We start from the raw sequence: 24,142 nt of genomic DNA, 5'->3' as shown, positions 1-24,142 counted from the left end.
CAGTCTCTCTTCAGAGTAAACCAAAGAGTTGTGTGTTTTCTCTCCCAGTCTCTCTTCAGAGTAAACCAAAGAGTTGTGTGTTTTCTCTCCCAGTCTCTCTTCAGAGTAAAGCAAAGTGTTGTGTTTTCTCTCCCAGTCTCTCTTCAGAGTAAACCAAAGTGTTGTGTGTTTTCTCTCTCAGTCTCTCTTCAGAGTAAACCAAAGTGTTGTTTGTTTTCTCTCAGTGTGAGTGTGGTTGTCAGTGAAATGGCACAAAAACAGCAGCAGCAACAACAGACATGTGAGCTGGACCAGGACCAGTTCTGCTGTTGTTCTGTCTGTCTGGACCTTCTAAAGGAACCAGTGACTCTACAGTGTGGACACAGTTACTGTAGAAGCTGTATTGAGGGTTACTGGGACCAGTATGAGGAGACTGGAGTCTGCAGCTGTCCCCAGTGCAGAGAGAGCTTCAGTCCCAGACCTGTTCTGAGGAAGAACACCTTGCTGGCTGAGGTGAGATGACCTTACAAGTTACAACCACACATTAAACTACATGTTCTGATACACAAAACTCCTTGTTGACTATTTTGATAGATGGTAGTTATACTATATGTTGGTTACTTATTACACATTATGTTATGTATGTTAATAGATAATAGATAATAGATTAATAATAGATAATAGATTTTCCCTTCTAGATAAAGCATGTGTAAGAATGATGTGTACAGTATACTACACCATCATGATCAATCAATCCATTGTGTTCCGCTCATTACATTTCTTTAATACGCCTGCTACAGACAATCATTATACAGTATGCCCTGTTATCTTGTTGATATTACTACAGAGCCCTCTGTCAGTCAGTGTAGATTGGTTATACTAAATGTAGTGGTTCTCAAACTGTGGATCTGGATCCCCAGGAGGTCCCCAAATGATGATATTATGTTTAATGTGCAGCATTGTTTTCTCACTCAACAGTAAACAAACCAACATACAATACAGTATGTATAGTGTATATAGGGTATCTGTCCATTTTTAAAGTGACAATTTAAGGACTTTAAAGACCTTTTAAATACCTCTAAAATGAAAATTAAAACATAGCATTACTGTGTCAAATGTAATCAACAAACTATACTGTATACAATGGTCAGCAGTGGCAGCTCCTCCAGTCTCCGGGCCCCAGACTCGGAGCGCCAGCCCCAGGACGGGAGGTCCCCCATGGGCTCCACGCTGAGCTTCTCCCTGGTGGGCGGCGGGGGCTGCTCCGCCGCCGAGAACAGCATCTGGATCAGGCAGGCGGCTCCCCAGGAGGAGGAGGAGAGCAAGCCCTCCTCCTCAGCCATCACCAACTTCTGGGACTTTTTCACCGGGAAGGGCTTGTCCGGGTCCGAGACCATCGTATTATGGAGAGGGAGAGGATGAAGGAAGAGACAGAAAGAGGGAGAGGGGGAGAGAGAGAGAAAGAGGGAGCGGGGGTGAGAGAGAGTGCGTGCGTGTGTGTGTGTGTGTGTGTGTGTGTGTGTGTGTGTGTGTGTGTGTGTGTGTGTGCGTTGACTTGTGGAAATTAAATTGGGAACTGAGTGAAGTTTCTCTTCACATATAATCTATAAGTGAAGAGAAAGACAAAAAGGAAGGAGAAGGAAAAGTCTAACATTTGCCCTCAGAAACATTATATTAACCACATGAACCCTAGCGTCCCTTTTATGGGCATGTCGTAAATAGCCGATCTACAAGTTCACAGCGTGTCTGTAGAATAATCTATTATTATGATGTAACGGTGGCGTTTGTATTGACATGTTACCTGCACATGTGGCCTTCTAGCACCTTCCTGTATCATATTTTCAGAAGGATATTTAGTCATAATAAGTACAAATATATACAATTCTAAAAACTACAGCTCTGACCTACAGTGTTGAAATCAGGGGACTTTTCACATGTCACATGAGAGTCACATGAGAGTGTTGAGAGGGTTGATTGATTAGGTCAGATAAGGAGCTGGGGTACAGTGGCCATTGTTATAGAATAGTGCTAAAGCCTGTGTTTCCACATTTAAGACAATACACAAGTCACATGATTAATCAACGGAAGGTTTCACCCACATGGGTAGACCAACCCATATAAATAGAGTGGATGCTTGCTGAACAGGAGTGTGTTCTGCATGCATCAGTGTTACTTGTGACCAGGGTGTTATTGCTGTGTTTGTCATTTTCCATTATGACCGCCGAGGGAGTGACGGTAAGAATTGAGAGGGTGTTTACACGGCGATACATTTATATATTTCTGATATGTTTTATAGTTGTGTGTATATCTCATGTAATTTGTGTTGTTGTTTGTGTTACCTCTTCTCTTTACTTCCAGGGTGTGATGAAGCTGAGCAGTACAGGAGGTCAGCAGTCTTCTGCCTCTGCTGCTCTGCTGTACGCCGGTCCAGCAGACGTGGCCTGTGATTTCTGCACCGGAGAATTTTTCAGACCTCACAAAGCGCTCATGTCTTGTCTGGTGTGTCTGGTATCTTGTTGTGAGACTCACCTCCAGCCTCACTACAATGTTCCTGTGTTGAAGAGGCACAAGCTGGTCCCAGCCACCAACAAACTGCAGGAGAAGATGTGCTCGGCAGACGTGGCCTGTGATTTCTGCATCGGAGCCAGACCTCACAAAGCTCTCATGTCTTGTCTGGTGTGTCTGGCCTCTTACTGTGAGACTCACCTCCAGCCTCACTACAATGTTCCTGTGTTGAAGAAGCACAAGCTGGTCCCAGCCACCAACAAACTGCAGGAGAAGATGTGCTCCAGTCATGGCAAGCTGAAGGCGGTGTTCTGTCACACAGACCACCAGTATATCTGCTATCAGTGCCTCATGGATGAACATAAGGGCCATGACACGGTGTCAGCTGATGCAGAGAAGGCCGAGAAACAGGTAGGACCACCATCACTTGAAGACAAATCATAAGATAGAGCATGTTTTCAAGCAGAACTAAATGACCATGTCAGAGACATAAAAAGCACAAATCAGGGTGTAATAAAAAGTATTAAAGGATGAAGTACATTAGTACTCATTTTGGACCCAATGAAAAACAGAGGCGATTTATAACTTTTCATGAATGGTATTTAATGTCCATTAATCTTGCCCCTGCAAAAGTGTACTTTGAGGAAGTTACAAAGTTGATTTAAGATGATTGGATCCAAACTAAACTGTTTCAAATCTCACTAGTTTTTACCCTGTATCCTCTATGAGTTCTCTTTCTCCTGATTGGATAGAATCAGTGGTGGAAAAAGTAATCAAATGTTTTACTTAAATCTACAAAGTGACTAGTAACTAAAGTTTTCACATAATTGTAGTGGATTAAAAGTACAATATTTGCCTCTGAGATGTAGTGGATTAGAAGTAAAAGTACTGAAAACTGGAAATACTCAAATAAAGTAAAAACATCTCAAAATTGTACTTAAGTACAGTACTTGAGTAAATGTACTTAGTTACTTTACACCACTGGATAGAAGTGGTATCCCGACTTGAAAATGTGCTTTGTTTACAAGCCAAACTGTCTCTTCCTGTTTCTTGCAGAAACAGCTGGTGACAATTCAGGAGGAAGTCCAGCAGAAGATCCAGGAGAAAAAGAAGGAGCTGAAAGACCTGAGACAGGTCATGGAGGCCCTGAACGTGAGCTGATATTATGATAATAGTTCTTGTTCTTGTGTTAACTGTGATGCTATATGGATGAGACAGTGCCTTGTGTCATCAGAGGCACTAAAGCAGTGGTTCTAAAACCTTTTCATGTCAAGGACCCCCAATTAATATGTATTTGGCTGTGGACCCCCATTTGAAAATACTTGTGTGCCAGCAACCCACATATAATATTTGTGAGACTGCGTAGGTGTTTTCCATGCGGCAACATCTCAAACAGTCTGTGGTTGGGATGGTTTTGATCTTTGATGATTTGAAAATAGCAGATCTGTCTATAGATCTGCTATTTTCAAAAGAAATCTGAACAACATTATGGATTGTTTTTGAAACATTTTAACAACACACTCTGTGTGTGTGTGTGTGTGTGTGTGTGTGTGTGTGTGTGTGTGTGTGTGTGTGTGTGTGTGTGTGTGTGTGTGTGTGTGTGTGTGTGTGTGTGTGTGTGTGTGTGTGAAGCAGAGCTCTGAGGCTCTCCTGAGGCAGCTGGAGGACCACTTGGAGCAGCTGGAGAGGAGACATGACCTGGAGGAGCTGTCCAACACTGATGACATCATCACTTTCATTCAGGTTCCACACATGGCATTTTACTGTTTGGTTTTGACTCATTTAGGAGAAATCGTCTTCATATTTCATCTCTTTCATCTCATTCCATCATGTCATTTTATTATTACATCATAGTATATTACATAACATAACATGACATTATTAATGTTGGTAGTTACTAATACTAATATAGTTCTAGAATACAGTAGTTGTACAGACCAGAATAATAATGTCAGAATTAGGCCTGTCACAATTATTACATAATTGCCTAATCACAATTATTTGAGATAATCACAATTATTTTCTATAATTGTAATAATTGTAAATACATTTAAAGAATAGCAGATCTACAAGATCAGCTTCTGAGCTTGTAGATTGTCTATTTAATATTTTGAAAGTATAAAATTATTCAATATCTGCCCTGTACAATTTGTGTTTGTATAATGGAACAGAAAAGTATATTTGTATTGATATATTCAATGCCAAAAACACAATCACATTGTTAATCACAATTATTTGTATGAGAATTAGAGACAAATTAAATTGTGTGTGTGTGTGTGTGTGTGTGTGTGTGTGTGTGTGTGTGTGTGTGTGTGTGTGTGTGTGTGTGTGTGTGTGTGTGTGTGTGTGTGTGTGTGTGTGTGTGTGCATGTGTGCGTGTGCGTGTGTGTGCGTGCGTGCGTGCACTGGTTGAACAACAGGGACATCAGCTCACCTCCACGAATTGTGATCTCTTGGTTTAATGTTCTTCCATCCCTGTCTATACTGGTTTACTTGTCTCTCTCCAGAGTTTCCAGTCTCTCTCCAGTTCCAGTGGTCTGAGAGACCAACTAGACAACATCCTGAAGACAACTTGGCCAGAGATATCAAAGAGAGGTGAGATTTAAATGTGTTTCTTGTTTTTCTAACCAGCCATCATAGTAAACATGGATTGATGAAGTCAGAAGGCAACTGGAGATATTTGAACTGGAGCAGACTGATGGTACACAGGTTGGCTGTCTGTCAGATTGGACAGAAACATTGAAGAATCTAAGAAATAATATTTCTCAAAGGAGAGGTTAGGGTTAGATTTAAATGTCTTTATTGTGTTTTAACCGGCCCCTATAATGTACAGTACATTTCTAAGTGTTGAAACAGTTTGTACAGGTGGGAGTATGTCTGGGAAGGCTACTAAAGCCTGTAGTATGGGAGGCAAAAGTGTGCAAAATGTCAATTCTCCTAAGATTTTTTTGTAATGAGCAGATCTACAAGCTCACAACGTGTTGTGATTCGTTCGATGTGTTGTGAACTTGTAGAACGGCTATTTTCAAATAGCTGATGTATATAGGATTTTGGTTGGTTTAACTAATTTTAAGGCTATATTAACACATTTAGCTGGGGATCCCCTGGAACCCCTTGGGGAACCACTGCACTAAAGTACCCAGAATGACAGTAAAGAACAGTGACAGTAAAGAATCCAGGCCACCAATTCTTATGTTGTGACTGAATTATTCCCCACAAAGTTCTACAGAAACATGACAACTAAGAACCAAGAGTTTCTGTCTTTCTTTCTTTCTTTTTTTCTTTCTTTCTTTCTTTCTTTCTTTCTTTCTTTCTTTCTTTCTTTCTTTCTTTCTTTCTTTCTTCAAATATTGATTGGATGAAATTTGTAACCCACCTGAAAATGTATTTTCTGTTTTACTGAAGAGCTGGAGAGACAGCTGTTACTGAACAAACACTATATAATAGCAATTACTATCAAGCTATAATAGCTTGAACCTTTTGACAAAACCCTTGGAACTTCAGTTTAATCCATTCTTCAGTATGATGTCTGTCATATATGCTATATATGTGATTGTGCTTTTAAGAGAGCTTCGTTACGACACTGCCATAAAGCAGGTCTGTTGTTGTCTTTTACGTCAGCCGTATGTTGTGACCTCCTGTGGGCTCACGCTGTATGTTTTACATGCCCGAAGTCAGCAGTAAAGTCTATTGGATTTGACCCTTTGTGTGGACATAGAAATCCTTTACAATGTCATGATGACCTTTACTGTTTTCTTGTGTCTCCAGTTGATGTTTTACATCCAGCGGAGCCTCAGACCAGAAAGGACTTTTTACAATGTGAGTCCACGTTGATGCAGGTTCTGAACGTTGAAGTTTCATTCTGATATGTTGTTATTTAAAGCTCTAATGAGTTTGATCTGAGAGACTAACTCTAAACACAATAAGGTTCATGAGGTTTGAATTCTCTTTTGTCGTGTGTTCTCACAGATTCCTCTCCTCTGTCTCTGGACATGAACACAATAAACACACGTCTCTCCCTGTCAGAGGAGAAGAGGAAGATGACTTTTACACGACAACAACAACCTTACCCTCATCATGCAGAGAGATTTACTACGTGCAACTGTCAGGTGTTGTGTACAGAGGGTCTGTCTGAACGTTGTTACTGGGAAGTAGAGTGGAGTGGTACAGGGGTTGGTATAGCAGTCAGTTATAAAGACGTCAGCAGACAAACCCTCTTTGGATCCAATGATAAATCCTGGTGTTTACAGTGCATTGATAAAAACTACAGTTTCATTCACAACAGTGTTGAGACTAACGTGTCAGGGCCTCTCTCCTCCAGAGTGGGGGTGTACCTGGACCACAAGGCAGGTACTCTGTCCTTCTACAGTGTTTCTGAGTCTGACACAATGACCCTCCTACACACAGTTCAAACCACGTTCACACAACCTCTCTATCCAGGGATAAGGCTTTATTGGAACAATGGCAATACAGCAGAGCTGTTTAAGACATGGTAGACATGTTAAGAATACTGATGATGATATTCAGTTGAAAAATTAGCTTTCTTCAATTGATAACAGATTTTCCCTTCTAGATAAAGCATGTGTAAGAATGATGTGATCAATCAATCCATTGTGTTCCTCTCATTGCATTTCTTTAATAAGCCTGCTGCAGACAATCATTATACAGTATGCCCTGTTATCTTTTTGATATTACTACAGAGCCCTCTGTCAGTCAGTGTAGATTGGTTATACTTAATGTAGTGGTTTTCAAACTGTGGGTCGGGACCCCCAGGGGGTCCCCAAATGATGATTTTTTGTTTAATGTGCAACATTGTTTTCTCACTCAACAGTAAACAAACCAACATACAGTATATATAGTGTATACAGGGTATCTGCACATTTCTAAAGTGAAAGGACTTTTAAGACCTATTGAATACCTCTAAAAGGAAAAATAAAATGAGAGATTACTGTTACACACTTAAAACTTGCCATGTTATAAACAAAAGAGGGGGAAAAAGCTTCTGTAACTTCTTTAATATCCGATATGCAAGCTCACAACCTATCTGACAAAATTATGTTTCAATTCATATAAAGGATTTTGAGACCGTCAAGTGATCATACTATTTTCATTAACTTTACTTAATTTACACTGACTTATTTTTTTCTAAATAAATGTTAGACTGCAACCTCTAACAGTGTGTTTTAGTCTGATTTGAAGAATGTTTCTGTTTCTGTCTCTGTGAAAGTTGTCTCCATGTTTAGATGACGTTTTACACAGGATCTGAATTTTGATGTTAGAACAGTGTGAGGACTGAGAGGACAAGACCAATATCTGATTAATTGTGTGTGTGCACTTGTACAATTGTGAACAAGACTAATTTTATCCAATAAAACATATTCATAATATTATGTACTTCTCGTGCAATAGTTCTTTTCAAGAGCAGCGGACCTCTATTGTTATTAACCAAGAGATTAATCAAACACTATACTATTGGGTTGTTGGTGTCCTCAAACTAAATATTTTACACTATGATATTTGCTCTAGAAACCAGAAAGAAAGTCATACTATACCAGGTGCTGTGTGTGTGTGTGTGTGTGTGTGTGTGTGTGTGTGTGTGTGTGTGTGTGTGTGTGTGTGTGTGTGTGTGTGTGTGTGTGTGTGTGTGTGTGTGTGTGTGTGTGTGTGTGTGTGTAAAATCAACTGTAGATTTAGTCGACTAAAATCTTATGATATTTAGTTGACTAAAACTAGACAAAAACAAACATTTCAGATGACTAAAATATGACTAAAACTAAAAGAAATTCAAAAGATTTAAATTAAATCAAAATTTGGTGTCAAAATGAACACTGCGTCACAGTGACATGACAAGCCATGCTGTTAGACCCCGTCTTGTGGGTTGAACCTGGGACCTTCCGGTTTCCGCTTGACATTCTGAGCTGTTAGTCAGTATTGTGCCTAATGCAATCATATTTTTAAGAGGACACCCTGCCACTGATGATACATATAACATACTTTAGTAAATTCCTGTGTTATTGAATTATTCTGTATTGTTTAAGTTGCAGAGAATGATAATGTGTTTGATTGTATTGATATATTGTTTGATGGTTGATTGTTTGATTGCATTGACTCCAGTGTAGGGAGCATTGATTGATTGATGTAGTTTATTTAGTAAGACATGAGAATAGTACATGACAGTACATAACAGTACATGGAAGTACAAATTCACAATACAAGGTCTACTAAACTGGAACTCTCATTAAGCACTAAGCTTGTTTAAGATGAGAACCCCATGCACACAAATCATGATGTCATATAAGAGGCAGACAGATATACACACTACTATACAGAATGTCATACAATCAGCTTTCAGGTTACTGGTATGAAGAGAGAAAAAAATATATATATATATACAAAAGAGGAAAATGAAGGGGGGGGGTAGGTTAAGACTTAGACAGGGGCCATTTTCGAATTGCAGCCTCCTGAAGGTGAATCTTTAGGGCAGTTTTGAAAGTGAGTAGGGTTTTACACTCCTTTACTCCTTTTGGTAGGGCATTCCACATTTTTGATGAATAGCATGAGAACGAGTTCATTCCCTTAGTTGAGCCAAATCTGGGTTGAACATGATTTGTGGAGCTTCCTCTGGTGTTATGATCATGGACTTCATTAACATTTTGGAAGTATTTTGACAAATACAGGGGGATCCCAATGTTGTGGTGTATCTTGAAGACCAGGCCCATAGCAAGTTGCTGTACTCTGTCCTCAACCCTAAGCCATCCAATCCTAGCAAAATGAGCAGGGGTTAGATGGGTTTTGTGATTGAGGCCAAGAAGTAGCCTTACAAGTTTGTTTTGGGATGTTTGGAGCTTTGTTTTTAAGGCCTTGGAGGTGTTGTGATACCATGAAGTGGATGCATAATCATAATGACCTTGAATGAGGGCCCCTGCAAGAATCTTCAGAGTATTCTTACTGACTAGACGATCAATCCTCCACAAATAGCGTGTTGTTTGGTTGACATTTTTGATCACCTTTTCTGCGTTTTTGTTACCAGAGAGGTTTGCCTCCAAGATGGAGCCTATGTAGGTCATTTCATCCTTTCTTTTGATGACATCATCACCCACTTTGATCGTGAAACTCTCTGCCTTGCTAAGGTTAGGACTGGACCCAAAGAGGATGGATTCAGTTTTACCCAGGTGTAATGAAAGTTTGTTGTCAGAGAGCCAGATGCAGATCTTGTTGAGTTCGGAGCTGAGAGTTTTCTCAACCTGCAGCCTGTCCCTGTCCGAGACTAGCAGGGCCGAGTCATCTGCGAACAGGAACAGTTTGCAGTCGCAGGCTGATGACATGTCATTCACATATATCAGGAACAGTAAAGGTCCTAGTATACTTCCTTGTGGGACACCACAAGTCACAGGGAGGGGGGGGGGACTGGGTGCCGTTTACTTCCACCACTTGCTCCCTCCCTTCCAAGTAGGATCTCATCCAGTTCACTGACGACTGACGTATCATCAAAACCTATTGCTTTGAGCTTATTGATCATAATTGGGTGATTAACGGTGTCAAAGGCCTTCTGGAGGTCCACCATGACCAAGCCGCAATATTTGCCCTTGTCGACATCTTGTTTGATAGAGTCGTTCAAATAGAGAAGGCATGTGTCAGTGGAGTGGTTTGTTCTGAAACCAGATTGGAATTTGTAGATTAGATTTTTTTCGGCAAGATACTTATCGACCTGTTCATAGACTATTTTTTCCATGACTTTCGAGATGGAGCTAAGAAAAGAAATAGGGCGGTAGTTGCCAGGGTCTAATTTGTTTCCTTTTTTGTACAGAGGGGTCACCCTTGCTTTTTTTAAATCGTTAGGGACCCGTCCCTGTATGATGGAGAGGTTTATTATGTGGGTAATGATTGGAGCAATGGAGGCGGCTGAGTCTTTTAGAAATTTGGCGGGGATATTGTCGAGGCCTGTGGCTTTGTGTTGATGAAGAGCACTCCATTTTTTAAACACCTCTTCTGTTTTCACAGGGGAGAGTTTAAAATCATCTTTGCGTACACCCTGTTTTTCGTAAAATGAATCAACATACTCTTCACCATAGCACCCAGAGTGAGGGGGTAGTTTTTCAACCAAATCTGAGGTTATGGTCGTGAAGAATATGTTGAGGATTTTACTCACTTCATGTTTGGAGTGTCATTCACCTTGAGGCTTATGTTTGTAAACCTGGTTTTCAATTTCTTGCTGCAGCCTAGTAGGTTGTTGAATAGCTTCCAAAGCTCTCGTGGTTTGCTTTTATTTTCCTCAATTTTGTCATCGAGGAAGCTTTTTTCTGCTAATAGGAGCATGCCATTAACCTTGTTTCTTAGCTTGTTTCTTTCTTTTTCAAGTTTAGCTACGTGTGATTCGAGACCTTTGTTAAAACACTTGGCGAGTTTGATCCTACCTTTATGAAGCTCAGAACACTTTTTGTTTCTGACTTTCATGGCAGTAAGGATGTCCGAATTCATCCATGCTACCGAGCGGGTTTTGACCCTGATGGTTTTCATGGGAGCCACACTGTCCAAAATTTGAATGAATTTGGTTTTGAAACCAAGCCAAGATTCGTCTACCTGTGTGCTGTTTAGTACGTCGGACCAGTCCAGTTCCTCTAGCCTGTGATCTAAGTCCTCACTCTTATAGTTTTTGAGGTCTCTGATCGTGACTGATTTGTGGTAACCGGTCTTAGGTTTACGTTTCTTTCTGGTGCAGAAGATCATGTTATGATCAGATATGCCACAGGTAGAAACACCACTATTGAGGATTTCATGCAATCAAGCATGCTCATTCCACCCATGCTGAACCATACCAACTGTGGGTTGGTTTAAAATTGGTAAAGTGGGAAGATGGGTACTCTAATATTAATTATGATTATGTGGGTAATTCTTTGAGTAATATGTGACACTCTAAAGTGTGGATATGAATTGTAATGTCTCTGGACATTACAATTAACTGGTTAAATTGAGGATTCAATTCAGGTTTGGTACGGTCCAATGGGCGGGGCCTAGCCTATATAAGTAGGGGGACCTGCCACTGCTTGGCAGTCAGTGAAGGACTGTTGAGGAGTAGACCCAGGGCCAATCTGTCCAGTGTGTGTATATAGAGTTTGTTGTGCGTCATTATTTTTGTTCATGATTTTCCTGAGATGTAAGAAGGTGAATAAAATCCACTTCCATTCTGCAACATCGAGGGTTCTGTTTGGCGATTTTTGGCAGTTTTGCTATTTTACCAGTGGTTTCAAACTATGCCTTTCGGCAAACACTAGCCTCACTAAGTCATAGTGTGACAATTCTGAAACGTAATATTTTGCCGCAGATACTCCAACCCAGACGTAACCTATACAAAATTAATATTGCATTTTGTCTCAGAAGTGGCATAAGTTCTAAGATTTAACCCTTTATAACACTCAAAACAATGTAGCTATTCTATGCTGCTACACACTATTAGGCATTTATTGTCAACTGGTTTATATACCACTTAAACATAATACTTTGTTCACAGATAAGCTGAAGTTAAAAAGAAAATGCCATCCCACACAGCAACAGATTTCGCTGTGCGGGATGGCACATTTTTTGTGTTAAATTGTGACTGTAGCCTGAATGCATCAGTGGTCAATTGTAAGCAAAAACTGATTGTTGTAATTGGAAGTAAGTAATATCCATAATTGAATGCAAACCTTTTGCTGAGATCTGCAGACTAACAATAATTAGCCGTTTCTGGCCAGAGGCACTTGTCTGACCTCTGACCTCACTGGACGGCCCGCCACACTTAAAAAAATAATAATTACACCTCTCCAGCTTAGCTGAGAGTGTAATGTGGTAGAGGAGGTCTCCCTGAACGTGTGAGTATGTCAAAAGTGCTGATATGAAGAGCTGTCTCCTGTCCAGCGTCCAATTTGTAAAGGCTATGCACTCCAGTGAACAGCATTTATCCGTTTAGATACATTCTTAATGTTATTAAAACAGTTCAAAACTGTTTTTGTTACACAGAAACATAATTTGTGCTGTCTAGCTTCGTTTAAATGCTTAATTTATTTAGTTTTAATGTGCACATGAATCGTTTTTCAACGGCTTCTTTTTACCCCCCCCCCCTCCTTTTTTTCTCTTGTACATATTTTTTACTTTTCATACCAGTAACCTGTAAGCTGATTGTACGACGTTATGTATAGTAGTGTGTATATCTATGTCTCTTATATGTCATCATGATTTGTGTGCGTGGGGATCGCATTTTAAACAAGCTTAGTGCTTTATGAGCCTTCCAGTTTAGTAGACCTTGTATTGTGAATTTTGTACTTCCATGTACTGTTGTTCTCATGTCTTACTAAATAAAGTACATCAATCAATCAATCAATCAATCAATCATGATCAATCAATCCATTGTGTTCCGCTCATTGCATTTCTTTAATAAGCCTGCTGCAGACAATCATTATACAGTATGCCCTGTTATCTTGTTGATATTACTACAGAGCCCTCTGTCAGTCTGTGTAGATTGGTTATACTAAATGTAGTGGTTCTCAAACTGTGGGTCTGGACCTCCAGGGGGTCCCCAAATGATATTTTGCTTAATGTGCAACATTGTTTTCTCACTCAACAGTAAACAAACCTACAAACACAAACACACAGTACATACATGTATGTATAGTGAAAACAGAGTATCTGCACATTTCTAAAGTGACACTTTAAGGACTTTTTAAGACCTATTGAATACCTCTTAAATGAGACATTACTGTGTCAAAAGTAATTAACAAACTATACTATAGAAAATGGTCAAACATTGGCCAAATATTACCTGACAAATTGAGACAGACATTGCGAAAATAGCAGATCTACAAGCTCACTGTGAGCTTGTAGATCTGCTGTTTTCACAATATTATATATATATTATATTATTTTGAAGTCAAACTAAATGTAATGCCTCAACTCTGGCAATTCCAAGTGCTTGTCAGGGTGGCTGGTCCCCAGTTCAAATACGAGTATTTTGGGTCTCTGCCTGAAAAGTTTGAGAACCACTGGTGTAATGTCTTCCTCCTCAATGTGTCAATCGGGTATTGTGTGTCAACAGTGAATCGATTTAATCATTTATAAAAACACATTTTTTTTTTTTTACCCCATTTTGTAAATACAATAGAAACTGTTTGAAGAGTCCTTCAAACAGTTACACACTTATGAAGCCATGTTAAAAACAAAAGGGGGGGGAAAAGCTTTAGTAATTTCTATAGACAAGCTCACAACTGATGAGGCAAAATGACAAAATTATGTTTCAATTCATATAGTTGTTTGAGACAGTCAGGTAATCATAATTTTTTCATTAACTTTTAATTCACACTGACTTCAAAATAAATGTCAGTCTGCAACCTCTAACAGTGTGTTTTAGTCTGATTTGAAGAATGTTTCTGTTTCTGTCTCTCTGTGAAAGTTGTCTCCATGTTTAGATGACGTTTTATACAGGATGTGAAGATAGAAGATAGATTGGGGTCAAGACTGGTACCTGCACGTGGTGGCCCTGCTACGGATTCTGACGACCCTGACGATCCCGATCTGAAGATCCCGAAGAATCCAACAAAACCAGTCATACTAGTACTACACAGAATTTACACCAGCAGCTCTCCGTTCCCAACAGTTCAGTACCCACTAGGCGTCACGCGTCTGTCAAGACGAGCCTTATGGCTAAAACCGAAGTGCGTTTACTGCAGCTGAACGTCGAGGGCCTGACACGGCCAAAGCGTGATCTCATCCAGCACATTGCCAACCAACATCAGGCGAACATACTGCTGCTACAAGAGACCCACTGTGTCACCGAAGATAAGCTACTCATCGATGGTTTCGACCTCATCAGCTTCATAGGTCACAACAAACATGGCATTGCCTGTTACACCAAACAGGGAATAAATGCAAGAGCCCTCCAGCAATCTCCAGCCAACTCTGCCATTGAATGGTGTACCATGGAAGCTCTGGGCACCACCTTTTGCAACATCTACAAACCACCACCTGCTGAGTTGGATATATCCTTCCTCCCCACCATCCCTGTGAACTCATTTGTCTGCGGTGACTTTAACTGTAGAAACATCAAATGGGGGTACTCGAACACTGACAGAAATGGCTCTGTTGCTAGCGACTGGGCAGAAAGTAACAACCTTCATCTGCTTTTCGACAACAAGGACCCCAGAACCTTTTATTCTGGTAGACACGGCACCTGGACATGCCCCGATCTGTCCTTTGTCTCCAACAACATCAGCAGACGCTGCAACAGAATGGTTCTACAGAAGTTCCCTAGATCTGGTCACTCGCCCATCATCATCTCCAGTGACATCAAGTTAGCCATCTCTAGCCTCAACAGAAGAAGATGGAATTTCAGGAAGGCTAACTGGCCAAAGTTTTCAGAACTCACCAGGAAATTAACAGCAAGCCTACCTGACCCATCATCCAATGTGAATGGAGCTTACAACGCCTTTTGCATCCTGCTCAACAAGGCTGCTAAGCTCTCCATCCCAAGAGGCCGCAGGGACCCACATGTACCTTGCTGGGATAAAGACTGTGAGAAACTGTACAAGGACTACCTGAATGCCACCGACATTGACCAACGCTCTCTCTATGGTGACCAACTGCTGGACCTTCTCGGGCAGAAGAGAAGGGTTAGATGGGAGGAGGAAGTTAACAACATCAACTTCACACATTCTAGTCGTAAGGCCTGGAATACAATCAACCGGTTAACTGGGCGAAGCTGCCCAGCTAGACCATGCCCCATAGCAGCAAATGCAATAGCCTCTGTACTTGCTGATAACGGCAGATGGAAAGACCGCTCATCTGAGGCAAAAGCCTTCACCAGAGAAGTAGTTGCAGATATCAGGAAACTCACCAGAACAGTTCCTCAGCCCAGCCCCCTTTCCCAGCCCATTTTGTCAGAAGAAATCGTTGCAGCCTTGAAATCCCTTAAGGAAAATAAGGCTCCTGGTAACGACAACATCCACACAGAGTTCCTCAAGAACATGAGCCATGAGGCATTGACCTGGGTCCAACTTTTCCTCTCCAACTGCTTGGAAAACCTGACCATACCATCCAAATGGAAGCAGGCTAAGGTGCTGGCCATACTCAAGCCAAATAAGACACCAGATGAACCAAAGAACTACCGCCCAATATCACTTCTGTCACATCTTTACAAACTGCTTGAGAGGGTCATTCTATCAAGAATAAACAACATAATTGAAGAGAACCTTCCCCACACCCAAGCTGGTTTCCGTAAGGGTCGATCAACAACAGATCAAGTGACCCGGCTAGTTCATGACATCGAAAGCGCCTTCCAGAGGAAAGAAAAGTTTGGATCAGTCTTCATCGATCTCACTGCGGCGTATGACACAGTCTGGCACAGGGGCCTCTACCTCAAGCTCCTGAAGACTCTGCCCGATGTTAAGCTCGTGAAGTTCATCATGCTGCTTATACAGGACCGTACCTTTGTACTGGAAACTTCAAATGGCCAACGCAGTAAGAAAAAGAGACTGAGGAACGGGCTCCCCCAAGGCTCTGTTCTTGCCCCAACACTTTTTAACATCTACACCGCTGACATGCCTGTTGGAGAGTGCTCGCAATACACATATGCCGACGACTCAGCCATTGGATTTGGTGACAAAGCTTTTAGTGTGGTTGAGAATGCCCTAGGAAAAGATCTCTCACTACTGAGCGGGTACTTCCACAAATGGCACCTCAAGCTAAGCCTGCCCAAGACAGTATGCTCTGTGTTCCATCTTGCCAATAGATGTGCCAATACCATGCTGAACATTACACTCGATGGCACCAACGTCAGGCATGACCCCAACCCCAAATACCTTGGTGTCACACTTGACCGTAGCCTCACTTTCAAGCCACACATTCAACAAGTTGCTGCCAAGACCGCTGCCCGTGTAAACCTCCTGAAGAGACTGGCTGGCACTGGGTGGGGTGCAAACTTCACCACCCTGCGCACCTCTACCCTTGCCCTGGCATACTCTACGGCTGAGTATGCCGCCCCTGCATGGAGTCACAGCAGCCATACAGCCTCTATTGATGTTGTGCTGAACACCGCCATGAGGCTAATTAGTGGTGCCTTACCATCAACCCCTGTCGAGTTACTCCCCATACTGTCTGGCATTCCACCTCCAGAGCTCCGTCGAAACTTCCTGACCTTGAAGCTGGCCTGCAAGTGTGCAGATGAGCCAACAAGCCTGATTCCCCCGCCTGCTGAATATGGCCACCAGAGACTCAAACGCAAACACTTCTCCACCGAAGCTAGGAGACTCCTTACCACGAGCCCTCCACACCCTGGATGGATCCTTGACTGCTGGAACAAGCAATGGTCCAAGTCAACATCCACGTTGAGGAAGTTCATCAACTCTCCTTCAACCAACCCACCTGGGTGTGACCTACCACGGAATGCCTGGGTCAACCTCAACAGACTTCGGTCTGGAGTAGCAAAGACCCAAATCTACCTGCATATGATTGGAGTGTCTGTCACTGATCTCTGTGAATGCGGAAAACCACAGACTGTTGAACATATTATCGATGAATGCCCAATCTTCAAATCACCACATGGAGTCAGCGGCCTCATTGAACTGGATGATGATACCACTTCTTGGCTGATGTCCCAATTGCCTGTGTAGCCCTACACGAACGAACGAAAGATAGATGTTAAAACAGTCTGAGGACTGAGAGGACAAGACCGATATCTGATTAATTCATATTGTGTGTGTGTGTGTGTGTGTGTGTGTGCCTGCGTGCGTGTGCGTTGACTTGTGGAAAAGAAATTGGGAACTGAGTGAAGTTTCACATATAATCTATAAGTGAAGAGAAAGACGAAAAGGAAGGAGAAGGGAAAGTCTAACATTTGCCCTCAGAAACATTATATTAACCACATGAACCCTAGCGTCCCCTTTCTGGGCATGTCGTAAATAGCCGATCTACAAGTTCACAGCGTGTCTGTAGAATAATCTATTATTATGATGTGGCGTTTGTATTGACATGTTACCTGCACATGTGGCCTTCAAGCACCTTCCTGTATCATATTTTCAGAAGGATATTTAGTCATAATAATAAGTACAAATATATACAATTCTGAAAACTACAGCTCTGACCTACTGTGTTGAAATCAGGGGACTTTGCACATGTCACATGAGAGTCACATGAGGGTGTTGAGAGGGTTGATTGATTAGGTCAGATAAGGAGCTGGGGTACAGTGGCCATTGTTACAGAATAGTGCTAAAGCCTGTGTTTCCACATTTAAGACAATACACAAATCACATGATTCACCCGAAGGTTTCACCCACATGGGCAGACCAACCCATATAAATAGAGTGGATGCTTGCTGAACAGGAGTGTGTTCTGCATGCATCAGTGTTACTTGTGACCAGGGTGTTATTGCTGTGTTTGTCATTTTCCATTATGAGCGCCGAGGGACTGACGGTAAGAATTGAGAGCGTGTTTACACAGCGATAAATGTTTATATTTCTGATATGTTTTATAGTTGTGTGTGTGTATATCTCATGCCAATAATTTGTCGTTGTGTTGTTGTTTGTGTTACCTCTTTCTCTTTACTTCCAGAATGTGATGAAGCTGAGCAGTACAGGAGGTCAGCAGTCTTCTGCCTCTGCTGCTCTGCTGTACGCCGGTCCAGCAGACGTGGCCTGTGATTTCTGCACCGGAACCAGACCTCACAAAGCTCTCATGTCTTGTCTGGTGTGTCTGGTATCTTGCTGTGAGACTCACCTCCAGCCTCACTACAATGTTCCTGTGTTGAAGAAGCACAAGCTGGTCCCAGCCACCAACAAACTGCAGGAGAAGATGTGCTCCAGTCATGGCAAGCTGAAGGAGGTGTTCTGCCGCACAGACCACCAGTCTATCTGCAATCTGTGCCTCATGTATGAACATAAGGGCCATGACACGGTGTCAGGTGATGCAGAGAAGGCCGAGAAACAGGTAGGACCACCATCACTTGAAGACAAATCATAAGATAGAGCATGTTTTCAAGATAGAAGCAGAACTAAATGACCATGTCAGAGACATAAAAAGCACAAATCAGGGTGTAATAAAAAGTATTAAAGGATGAAGTACATTAGTACTCATTTTGGATCCAATGAAAAGCAGAGGCGATTTATAACTTTTCATGAATGGTATTTAATGTCCATTAATCTTGCCCCTTCAAAAGTGTATTTTGAGGAAGTTACAAAGTTAATTTAAGATGATTGGATCCAAACTAAACTGTCTCAAATCTCACTAGTTTTTACCCTGTATCCTATATGAGTTCTCTTTCTCCTGATTGGATAGAATCAGTGGTGGAAAAAGTAATCAAATGTTTTACTTAAATCTACAAAGTGACTAGGAACTAAAGTTTTCACATAATTGTAGTGGAGTAAAAGTACAATATTTCCCTCTGAGATGTAGTAGATTAGAAGTAAAAGTACTGAAAACTGGAAATACTCAAATAAAGTAAAAACATCTCAAAATTGTACTTAAGTACAGTACTTGAGTAAATGTACTTAGTTACTTTACACCACTGGATAGAATTGGTATCCCGACTTGAAAATGTGCTTTGTTTACAAGCCAAACTGTCTCTTCCTGTTTCTTGCAGAAAGAGCTGGTGACAATTCAGGAGGAAGTCCAGCAGAAGATCCAGGAGAAAAAGAAGGAGCTGAAAGACCTGAGGCAGGTCATGGAGGCCCTGAACGTGAGCTGATATTATGATAATAGTTCTTGTTCTTGTGTTTACTGTGATGAGACAGTGCCTTGTGTCATCAGAAGCACTAAAGCAGTAGTCTGCCCCAACGCTCCTGATTTCGTGTATAGAGGGGCGGGTGTATAGAGCCGGCGAGAGATTGCGGCTGATCCCATTGGTTCACCGATCTGTCCGTCAACCCCCGCCCCGTTAACACAACATTACGAGCGACGCCCACTGCACTCTGGTTGGTTGGGAAATGAAACACTTCCTCATACCCAGTACAGGCTATGGTTGGGCCAGGCTTTTATTTTTTAGCAAAACTAAGCAATAAAAGCCTGGAGATCGAGGCTACTAAAGCAGTGGTTCTCAAACCTTTTCATGTCAAGGACCCCCAGTTAATATGTATTTGGCTGTGGACCCCCATTTGAAAATACAACCCATAATATTTGTGTTGTGCAAAATGTCAATTCTCCTAAGATTTTTTGTAATGAGCAGATCTACAAGCTCACAACGTGTCGTGATTTGTTCGATGTGTTGTGAACTTGTAGAACGGCTATTTTCAAATGGCTGATGTATATAGGATTATGGTTGGTTAAACTAATTTTAAGGCTATATTAACACATTTTGCTGGGGACCCCTGAAACCCCCTGGGGAACCACTGCACTAAATTACCCAGAATGACAGTAAAGAACAGTGACAGTAAAGAATCCATCATATTTTGGAACTTCTAGAATGGCCACCAATTCTTATGTTGTGACTGAATTTATTCCCCACAAAGTTCTACAGAAACATGACAACTAATAACCAAGAGTTTCTTTCTTTCTTTCTTTCTTTCTTTCTTTCTTTCTTTCTCTTTCTTTCTTTCTTTTGACGGGACAATGCACATTAATGAACATTCCATACATGAAAGTGAAATGATCAGCTAATCATGATCTCATGTAAACATGCCAGATTTAGCTAAAAGCTAATTTCAGTAGTCCCCACATAAACAACAACAATACAAACATTACACAATACAGAAATAAACACACACAAACAATTACTACTTAAAGAGTTGATTTAAGAATACCATAGTTTAAGCCTAACTAAACAGAATGTACTTACTAACAAGTCAAATATCTAAAACAGCAAAATATATAAGACCTAATTTTAAATATCTAAGCATTAGAATCAAGGTTCAAGGTTGTACTTTATTGTTACATTTTGTGTACAGGTACATAAGAGTACATTTTATTCCGGTTCGGTTTCCTTCAGACAATGCAGCAGCATAAGTCATAACAATAGAATAATGATAGAAAACGTAAAAAGATTTAAAGAAAGAGTGCAAAAAGAGCAAAAAGAGAATAAAAAGTGAGACTGCGTAGGCCGTTTTCCATCTAAAACAGTCTGTGGTTGGGATGGTTTTGATCTTTGATGATTTGAAAATAGCAGATCTGCCTATAGATCTGCTATTTATTATTTGTGTGGTCAATGTACCAATTTATTGATTTCTTGGTTTAATGATATTCTATCCCTGTCTATACTGGTTTACTTGTTTCTCTCCAGAGTTTCCAGTCTCTCTCCAGTTCCAGTGGATCTCCAGTCTCACCCAGTGTGGTCATCTGTCCTGTGAGGTCCTTCACAGATGTGATTGATGTGGTGTCTGGTCTGAGAGACGAACTAGACAACATCCTGAAGACAACTTGGCCAGAGATATCAAAGAGAGGTGAGATTTAAATTTGTTTCTTGTTTTTCTAACCAGCCATCATAGTAAACATGGATTGATGAAGTCAGAAGGCAACTGGAGATATTTGAACTGGAGCAGACTGATGGTACACAGGTTGGCTGTCTGTCAGATTGGACAGAAACATTGAAGAATTTAAGCAAGAATATTTCTCAAAGGAGAGGTTAGGGTCAGATTTAAATGTCTTTATTGTGTTTTAACCGGCCCCTATACTGTACAGTACATTTCTAAGTGTTGAAACAGTTTGTACAGGTGGAAGTATGTCTGGGAAGGCTACTAAAGCCTGTAGTATGGGAGGCAATAAATGAGTGTGACCTGTGTTTCATGTCACCCGCTACAGTATATAAATGCACCATTTACCATTTATTATTTTTATCATCATTATTATCATATTATTATTTTGTTCTTAATAAATGATCTTGATGAGTTATCTCTCCTGATTGGATGAAATGTGTAACCCACCTGAAAATGTATTTTCTGTTTTACTGAAGAGCTGGAGAGACAGCTGTTACTGAACAAACACTATATAATAGCAATTACTATCAAGCTATAATAGCTTCAACTTTTTGACAAAACCCTTGGAACTTCAGTTTAATCCATTCTTCAGTATGATGTCTGTCATATATGCTATATATGTGACTGTGCCTTTAAAAGAGCTACGTTATGACACTGCCGTAAAGCAGGTCTGTTGTTGTCTTTTACGTCAGTCGTATGTTGTGACCTCCTGTAGGCTCATGCTGTATGTTTTACATGCCTGAAGTCAGCAGTAAAGTCTATTGGATTTGACCCTTTGTGTTGACATTGAAATCCTTTACAATATCATGATGACCTTTACTGTTTTCTTGTGTCTCCAGTTGATGTTTTACATCCAGCGGAGCCTCAGACCAGAAAGGACTTTTTACAATGTGAGTCCATGTTGATGCAGGTTCTGAACGTTGAAGTTTCATTCTGATATGTTGTTATTTAAAGCTCTAATGAGTTTGATCTGAGAGACTAACTCTAAACACAATAAGGTTCATGAGGTTTGATTTTTCTTTTGTCGTGTGTTCTCACAGATTCCTCTCCTCTGTCTCTGGACATGAACACAATACACAGAATGCTCTCCCTGTCAGAGGAGAAGAGGAAGGTGACTTTTACACATCAACAACCTTACCCTCATCATGCAGAGAGATTTACTTACTATCAGGTGTTGTGTACAGAGGGTCTGTCTGAGCGTTGTTACTGGGAAGTAGAGTGGAGTGGTGGACGGGTTGATATAGCAGTTTGTTATAAAGACATCAGCAGACAAACCCTCTTTGGAAACAATGATAAATCCTGGCGTTTACAGTGCATGGGTAAAAACTACAGTTTCAAACACAACAATGTTGAGACTAAAGTGTCAGGGCCTCTCTCCTCCAGATTGGGGGTGTACCTGGACCACAAGGCAGGTACTCTGTCCTTCTACAGTGTTTCTGACACAATGACCCTCCTACACACAGTTCAAACCACGTTCACACAATCTCTCTATCCAGGGATAATGCTTTGGTGCTTTGGAGATACAGCAGAGCTGTGTAAGACATGGTAGACATGTTAAGAATACTGATGATGATATTCAGTTGAAAACTTTATTTTCTTCATTTGATTATAGATTTTCTCTTCTAGATAAAGCATGTGTAAGAATGATGTGTACAGTATACTACACCATCATGATCGATCAATCCATTGTGTTCCGCTCATTGCATTTCTTTAATAAGCCTGCTGCAGACAATCATTATACAGTATGCCCTGTTATCTTGTTGATATTACTACAGAGCCCTCTCTTCTTTTGTATATATTTTTTTCTCTCTTCATAACAGTAACCTGAAAGCTGATTGTATGACATAGTGTGTATATCTGTCTGTCTCTTATGTGTCATCATGATTTGTGTGCATGGGGTTCTCATCTTAAACAAGCCAAGTGCTTAATGAGCCTTCCAGTTTAGTAGACCATGTATTGTGAATTTGTACTTCCATGTACTGTGATTCTCATGTCTTACTAAATAAAAGTACATCAATCAATCAATCAGTCAGTCTGTGTAGATTGGTTATACTTAATGTAGTGGTTTTCAAACTGTGGGTCGGGACCCCCAGGGGGTCCCCAAATGATGACATTTTGTTTAATGTGCAACATTGTTTTCTCACTCAACAGTAAACAAACCAACATACAGTATGTATAGTGTATACAGGGTATCTGCACATTTCATATACGTCTAAAATGAAAACGAAAACATGGCATTACTGCGTTAAAAGTAATCAACAAACTATACTATAAAATTATGGTCAAAAATTGGCCAAAATTACCTGACAAAGAGACAGAAAATGTGAAAATAGCCGATCTACAAGCTCTAGATCTGCTATTTTCACAATATTTATGAAGTCAAACTAAATATAATGCCTCAACTCCTGCAATTCCAAGTGCTTGTCAGGGTGGGTGGTCCTCAGTTCAAATATTATTTTGGGGGTCCCCAGTTGGAACTTTGGAGTCCTTCAAACAGTTACTTACTTAAAACCTCTCATGTTAAAGACAAAAGAGGGGGAAAAGCTTCCCTAATTTCTTTAATATTCGATCTACAAGCTCACACCTTATCTGGCAAGATGAACAAAATGTTTCAATTCATATAAAGGAGTTTGAGACTGTCAGGTAATCATAATTCTTTGCATTAACTTTACTTCATTTACACAGACTTTTTTTTTCTTCAAAATAAATGTGCGCACTGTGGCTGCAACCTCTATAGCAGTGTTTTAGTCTTATTGTGAGTGTGTGTGTGTGTGTGTGTGTGTGTGTGTGTGTGTGTGTGAGAAAAGTCAAACTTTTGTCTATGCTACATTGTTCACTGAACAATAATAATAATTAAATATTATACATAGTGTAAATATAATGCTGAGTTTTCTTTTATCCATTTTCTATGTTTTACTAATTGTACACTTAAACAATGTTGCCAGTAATCTTCAATACATGTTCTATATACATGTAATTACTTTCCATCAGAGGCTTCCATTCATAATGAATGACATCATTGACATGACATATCATGGGTTTAATAACTCATTAACTTTGGATTACAACTGGACTTTGTATCATTTATTACTTTTTTTCCCGTTGCACAATGGTGAATGAACTGTCTCTTTTCTTCAGTCAGTTTATTACAACTTCTTCAGCAAAATAGAACAACAGTTTTCAAGTTCACATAACTTCCTCAATAGTACAATAGACCAGTGGTGTAAACTAAC

The 24,142-nt window shown here is 40.6% G+C and overlaps 1 protein-coding gene and 1 long non-coding RNA gene across 2 annotated transcripts; both read left to right on the top strand.

Annotated features, from left to right (window-relative positions):
- The first annotated feature begins 4,132 nt into the window (after positions 1–4,132).
- Positions 4,133–22,678, top strand: LOC308101751 (cytolytic toxin-beta-like). Its single transcript, XM_080451218.1, has 4 exons — positions 4,133–4,227; positions 20,717–20,876; positions 21,749–21,799; positions 21,950–22,678. Exon 4 carries the CDS (start codon positions 21,973–21,975, stop codon positions 22,456–22,458), a length of 486 nt encoding a protein of 161 aa, XP_080307344.1. The 5' UTR covers positions 4,133–4,227; positions 20,717–20,876; positions 21,749–21,799; positions 21,950–21,972; the 3' UTR covers positions 22,459–22,678.
- On the top strand, positions 5,018–6,614 carry LOC308101754. The gene is made up of 3 exons (XR_013934555.1): positions 5,018–5,079; positions 6,253–6,303; positions 6,454–6,614. It is a non-coding gene; the product is annotated as an uncharacterized lncRNA (long non-coding RNA).
- Positions 22,679–24,142: the final 1,464 nt, after the last annotated feature.

Source organism: Gymnoscopelus braueri, assembly GCF_963280865.1.
Source record: "Gymnoscopelus braueri genome assembly, chromosome: 15".
Lineage (NCBI taxonomy): Eukaryota > Metazoa > Chordata > Actinopteri > Myctophiformes > Myctophidae > Gymnoscopelus > Gymnoscopelus braueri.
The sequence above is the reverse complement of the archived record's forward strand: the minus strand, read 5'-3'. Positions and strand labels throughout refer to the sequence as shown.